This window comes from Hibiscus syriacus, unplaced genomic scaffold (genome assembly GCF_006381635.1).
Source record: "Hibiscus syriacus cultivar Baekdansim isolate YM2019G1 unplaced genomic scaffold, ASM638163v2 tig00111582_pilon, whole genome shotgun sequence".
NCBI lineage: Eukaryota > Viridiplantae > Streptophyta > Magnoliopsida > Malvales > Malvaceae > Hibiscus > Hibiscus syriacus.
In genome coordinates, this window is record NW_024063126.1 from 12,960,273 (window position 1) to 12,967,134 (window position 6,862).

Sequence of the window (6,862 nt, forward strand, 5' to 3'; positions counted from 1 at the left end):
CTGAGGCAAGAAAGGAAATGGAGTTAGTTTGCTCCTTCTGGGAATGGAACACATTATTTGTTAAACTCATTGTAAATGAATCTATAAAAACAAATAGTTGTCCCTTTGGAACTGAGAAATCATGTTTTTCAATGAGCAGACAGTTTGAAACATGATTAGATGGTAACGAACGAATGGCAACAAGAAAGAGTTTCCGAACGAGTGGTTCCTGTCCATAAACTTCACTATGCTATAAATGCAGAATAAACTTACTCATATTAAACAATCCATAAACTGCTCCATGTTTCCACTATTTTTGAGAGATTCAACCAAAGGCAGAGACCCAGGGCATCAGTCTGCTTACATTATCTCTCATTAATATAGAGAACTAACTTCGGCAAATCAAATACACAACATCCAAGCATCAGACTAAATAAAACCTGGAGTTGACTGCATGATGTTGTTACACCTACTTTTAGGTTGCTATAACCATTCTAAACTTAGAAAAACCCCAGAAATGTAGGAGAAAATATCCCAATATAAACTAGTTCAAACAAAAACATCAGTTTCTCCATTCTTTAACTTACTGTAACACGCTTCACATGAATTGCGCACAGCATTGCATCTCCAAACAATTGAATCAAATATTCTTCTGCTGCCTAGAAATGCATAAAAGGTTATACTCTTTGAAGTAGAAAGTAGCAAAAGCATGATACCACTAATTGCCTTGTTAAATGGCAACCAAACTACAGTTCATCACAATCATACAGTTAAATTACCAAATGGAAATTAGCATACTCGTACTATACTCAACTCTACTTTTTGGATACATAAATATCTTTGTTAATGTTGGCAATCTAACCTTTGGCAGCATGACAATATGGAGACTAGGGAGCATGATATATAACAGACCCACCACATCTGGAATCAGATGCAAAAAAAAAATCTTGCACATTTATGTGTGCATTATGTGCGAGTCTACATTTCTATTTATATTTGAAGGCTTATCATTTCCTTTATAAAAGGCAGGATAAGTTACCAAACCTCTTGAATTGCAACTAAAGCTTCAGCTTGCCAACGACCTATGTCTGGCGCAAATCGGTAGCTAATAGCTCTTACCTACAAAAATTCATATTGAACATCATTGCTTCCTGATTAGCCTCGTAAGAAAGGTAAAGCATAATGTATTGTCGAGATATTTTTTCCCCTTTGTATATGTCACAAGTGCAATATTAATGTCAGCTATTTGTGAAATTTCAGGGTCAAAGATAGAAATTTAATATGATGCCTTTCTTCAAATTCAACTATAACTTGTACTGAGAATTAATAAATCTTACTTCAATCTCAAGCATTGATTATTAGTTGTAACAAGGCAGTAACTATACTGAATTGCATTCAACTAATAATGCAGTCAAGACAAAAAGCTAGTTTAGAGAGAGTGCTTACTTCTCTGATGAAGCTGGCAGCAGGGATGAGTCGATTCGTAGTCTTCTGGTATTTCCGAATCTCTTGAAGAGCCCTAGTTCCTGGTTTAAAACGATGAGGCTTCCTCGCTGTTCCTTGAGCTTCGAAAGAAAAAATAGAAAGTTCAGTATTTAATACAGCGTGCATTTGTTACCTATAGAGGGCTATCATGTCTCAGAAAAAACTCACAAGATGTGGCTTGTCCTCCAGTTTTATTTGTCCTTATATTGCTAGCATCCAGAAACAAAAAGGGCGGGGGGGGGGGGGAAGCAAATTCAACCTCAGATTTAAATCACAATTGAAATAAAGAAAAGCGGCAAAATTTAAGGGAAAACAAAGATAACAAAGAATAGATAAAAAATGGTACAGTTGGATGTTGGGAGGATTGGAAAGTAGATCACCTTTCTCCTTATCTCTTTGTGCTTTGAGGGGTGATTTCAAATTTCATCCAATATCATTAAATTTAACTTAATCGCCTTTGTTTGGCTGAAGACCTCAAGGTCTTATGCAAAGTTACTATAGAGATTATGTTCTTTCTATTCAGATGATCCTTGGAGCTTTTTACAGAATCTCAGGCTTACAGCTCAACAGTTCAAAAAAATTTTCCCAATGATTAGTCAATTGAGGATACTTCTGCTGTTCAATTTTCTACTGATTAAAAATAGGTAACCTTATGGTATTGCTTGTTTGGACAAGGTTGAGTGATAAAGATTGTGATCCATTATTTAAGAAAATCACAAGCAAGAGGAGTCGGGCTGCAAAGAATCTTTCTTATGCTGACAGAATATGGCTTGGTTAATCCAATCAGTTTTATTTAGCATGGAAAATTTTATGATCTGCGAATTTTATTCCACTTCATAACATTATCAAGAAGATTGTTCAATTGAGCAAAATATTTCTAATTAACTAAATGTAAATTGTTGTAGGGATATAAATCGCATTCACATTTCTAGGATTTAGTTACTGGCAGCGAAGCGTGGCATAACTCGAACTGCGACTTATACTGAAATCTCTTGTTCGTTTCATTGTTTTCCTACTTCTGCAAGTTGTTTCCTGTTTTCCTGAATCATCTTCTTCTTCACCTTCTATTTTTGTGTCTGCGTCATCATCCTTTGAGTCTGAACCATCGTTACCTTCTACACCATCACATGAACTGTCCCCATCATTATTTTTTGATGTGCTTGAACAATCTCCCTTGCCTGTACCATCATTATCCTCTGAGTCTATTGGTTCTGCTGAGTCTGTTGGTTTTACTGAGTCTACTGGTTTTGCTGAGTCTGCTGGTCCTCCAAATGATGTTCTTAATGCTTCAACAGGTGGTTCCAGATGCTCCAATATCACAGCATATTTCTTATTCCTACCTTCCATATCGTACACATACTTTTGTTTCTTCCATCTCTATTTTGTTTGAACCTCAAACTTAATGATAAGCCAAATCTGATCCCACTGGATCAAATCCATGCAGGATGAAATTCAGGCTCTTCAGTTGAATAAAACTTAGTCATTGGTGCAGTTGCCTCTGGGAAAGTTTGCATTGGGTGTAAATGGGTTTTTAGAATTAAATACAAAGCTTCCGGTGAGGTTAAGAGATACAAAACTCGGCTTGTTGCCAATGGTTACAATCAGAATGAGGGTATTGATTTTGTACAAGTTAGAGAAGAAAGATGTATTTTCGCCCACTAACTTGAGGGGGAGTGTTGAGAGATAAATGGTTACCATGTAGTCACAAATTAGTTATACAATTGTACGAAGTTGTTATGGTTAGTTAATAGTAGGCAGTTAGCTAGTTTTTTATATATACATTGTATTTCAGTAAAGTATTTTTTTTAATAATATGAATTACATATACATTAAATTTCAGTAAAATATTTTTTTAATAATATGAGGTTTTTTTCATATTACTGTTGGCATCTCATATTCTTAACAATATAACCGAAACTACAGTTTTTTTTTTTTTGTAATATGCATGAATTTTGAAGGTTTAATTCAAAAATAAGTGTTTAAACTATACCACAAATTAACGTTATGTGTCTAAAGAATTTTTCGTTAAAAGCAGATTACTAACATTTTTATGTTATACTTTTAGGTGTTTACATCATAACGGCGGTTAAAAAATTATTAAATTACACATGTCATGTTTATATTTTAAAAAAATTTACTTTTAAAATGAAAATATAGACAATGTGTGTGGGTTAGGGGGAATATAGGATGAGAGGAGGGGAAGAAAATGACTTCTTTTTATATATTTTTAAATAAATATTTTTAAAATATATATAACACGTGTCATACAATGATTTTTTAAAGATTCGTTATAATGTATGTACTTAAAAGTATATAGGAAAAAAGTTATATATATATTTTTAACATAAAAATTTTTAAACACCTAAAATTAATTTAAAATATAATTTAAGAACACAAATCCTCTGCCCGCAATCCCTATCCCTATTTGTGCATCCTTTATAAAAATTGCACCACGTGTCCATTTTAAGTTTTCAATTGCTTTATATTTATTTTAAAATTCATTTTGATAATTTTAAATTAAAATAACATAATTAAAACTAATTAATAGGTAACGGAAATAAAAATCAATAAATTCACATTTTTCAATTTATAGAACAGAAAAATAAGAAAAAATATTTGTGCAGTTTAAAGTTTTTTAATTAATATTTTAACTTATACTTGACGTCCTTAAATTATAGTTTAATTTTTTAATTATAAATTATAGTTTAAACTTTAAATTAGTTTCCAATCTTTAAATATATAAAATAAATAAATGACGCAAATAATATTATTTAAGTAATTAGATATATAATTTAATTTATAAATTTAAATATAATAGTAAAAGAATTTCAAACCTTAATTAAAAATTGTATAAAATTAAAAAAAATAAACATATTAGTTAATTGTCACAATTTTAATCGACGTAAATATGTAATTTAACTTAAATATGTAAGAGAGTCTGTAAAAAAATTATATTTTTACTTCAATTAAAATTGTGTCAATTTATATATATATTCATTTTATATATTTTTTGAGGTTGGAAATTCTTTTATTATTATATTTGATTTTTAAAAAATTAATTTATATATTTAAAGATTGGAGACTAATTTAAAATTCAAACTATTATTTAAGGACAACCAGTATAAGTTCAAATATTAACTTAAAAATTTTCAAACTGTAAAATTATATTTTGTTTTTGTTTTTCTGTTCTATAGATTAACAAAATGTGAATACTGAAACTAATTTTAAAAGAATGAAAAAAACAAAAGGAAATTTACGTGCAAGACAAAGACGATGATATTACGAGATGTGTCTAAATCTCAGCTTTCTTCTTCCTTATCTCCCGTACCAAAAACTCAACCAGAAAAGCCATGGCGAAGGCACAAACAACCCATATAGCAATTCTACCGAGTCCAGGGATGGGTCACCTCATTCCACTCGTTCAGTTCGCCAAGCGACTCGTTCACCAACACAGCTTCAACGCCACCTTCATTATCCCCACCGATGGATCCCCTTCTAAAGCTCAAAAATCAACTCTTGATTCCCTTCCAAGCTCCATTGATTCCGTTTTCCTCCCTCCCATTAACTTGACCGATCTCCCTGGTGATTCGAAGATCGAAACGGTGATTTCTTTAACGGTGTCCCGTTCACTTCCTTACCTCCGTGACGCTTTCAAGTCGTTAGTGGCGAAGACGAACCTCGTCGGTTTGGTTGTTGATCTGTTCGGGACCGACGCGTTCGATGTCGCTAATGAATTCGGTCTCTCGCCGTACATATTTTACCCGTCGACGGTGATGGCGTTGTCTTTGTCTCTTTACTTGCAGGAGCTCGACCAAAAGGTTTCATGCGAGTACAGGGACATGTCTGAACCGGTGAGAATACCAGGGTGCATAGCGATTCAGGGGAAAGAATTGCCCGACTCGATACAAACCGGCAAAACGACTCATACAAGTGGATGCTTCATCATGTAAAGCGGTATATGTTGGCTCAAGGGATCATTGTGAACAGCTTCATGGACTTGGAAGGAGGACCAATAAAGGCCTAGCAAGGGAGTAAGCCACCGGTTTACCCCGTCGGTCCACTCGTTAATGCGGATTCGAGCCGTGAACCGGACGGCTCCTGTTGTATGAAATGGCTCGATGTTCAAGAGATCGGTTTGGTTTTATATGTATCATTTGGTAGTGGGGGGAACATTTCAATGAATCAATTAAATGAGTTGGCTATGGGATTGGAAATGAGCGGGCAACGTTTCTTGTGGGTTATTAGGAGTCCTAATGACAGTGTTGCCCATGCCACATTTTTCAGCATCGAGTCACAAAATGACCCTTTTGAGTTCCTGCCAAAAGGGTTCATTGAGAGGACCAAGGATAGGGGTCTATTGGTGCCATCATGGGCACCACAGGCTCAAGTGCTGAGCCATGGTTCCACCGGTGGGTTCTTGACCCATTGCAGGTGGAATTCGACACTCGAAAGTGTGGTTAACGGGGTGTCGCTAATCGTGTGGCCGCTTTACGCCGAGCAAAAGATGAAAGCTTTGATGTTAACTGAGGATGCGAAAGTCGCATTGAGACCGAAACCTAACGAAAATGGCTTGATTTGCAGGGACGATATTGCAAAGGTTGTTAAGGGTTTAATGGAAGGTGAAGAAGGGAAAAGTGTCAGAACCAGAATGAAGGAACTTAAAGAAGCAGCTGCTAAGGTACTTGGTGAAAATGGGTCTTCCACTAAGGCACTCTCTCATGTGGCTAATAAGTTCATTCATCAAGCACTCCAAGCATCTAGGAACTAGAAATCCCCCCCATAGTTTGGCCAAATGGGATTTGAATTGTATTTCTCCAGTTTAGTTTGAATTTAAATATTCGAATTGTATTTTCGCAAGTGTATTTGATTATGTTATTTTCAATTAATCTAAAAATATTATCCTTTTACCTTCTATATTTCATTTTTATTTTACAAATGTGATAAAAAAAAACAAGAATATCGATTGAATATTAAATCGACACCGTTACAATTACAACATAAATTGTAGATATGAATGCGTCGAAACAAAATTACCTGCAATTTACGAGTCGTTTAAGCATTATAATTATAGATTTAAACACATACCATATTTGACACATTAGCATCTGAATAACATAAATGCATGGTAGAGCCTATTAAAATTAAGCCCGTAAATGAATTGAATAAGTATGAATAAAGATATGTTCATATTCGTTATTATAATTTTAATCGAACAATTGAACGAACACAAATAATTAAACAAACAAAAAATTTTGTTCATATACGTTAGTTTAATAAATAAACGTACATATGTGAACTTCTCGTCGAACAATTCACGAACAATTTGTTGAAAGTTCGATTCTTTACATCACTAATTAAAATTCATCAAGCACATCAAAATTAAAATAAACGTGTTGCT

The 6,862-nt window shown here is 33.8% G+C and overlaps 1 protein-coding gene and 1 pseudogene across 1 annotated transcript; one reads left to right on the forward strand and one right to left on the reverse strand.

Annotated features, from left to right (window-relative positions):
• Nucleotides 1-2,403: 2,403 nt before the first annotated feature.
• On the reverse strand, nucleotides 2,404-2,811 carry LOC120165475 (aspartate and serine-rich protein-like). Its single transcript, XM_039174981.1, has one exon. It carries the CDS (start codon nucleotides 2,809-2,811, stop codon nucleotides 2,404-2,406), a length of 408 nt encoding a protein of 135 aa, XP_039030912.1.
• Nucleotides 2,812-4,788: 1,977 nt separating this feature from the next.
• Nucleotides 4,789-6,243, forward strand: LOC120165325 (annotated as a pseudogene).
• The last annotated feature ends 619 nt before the right edge of the window (nucleotides 6,244-6,862 follow it).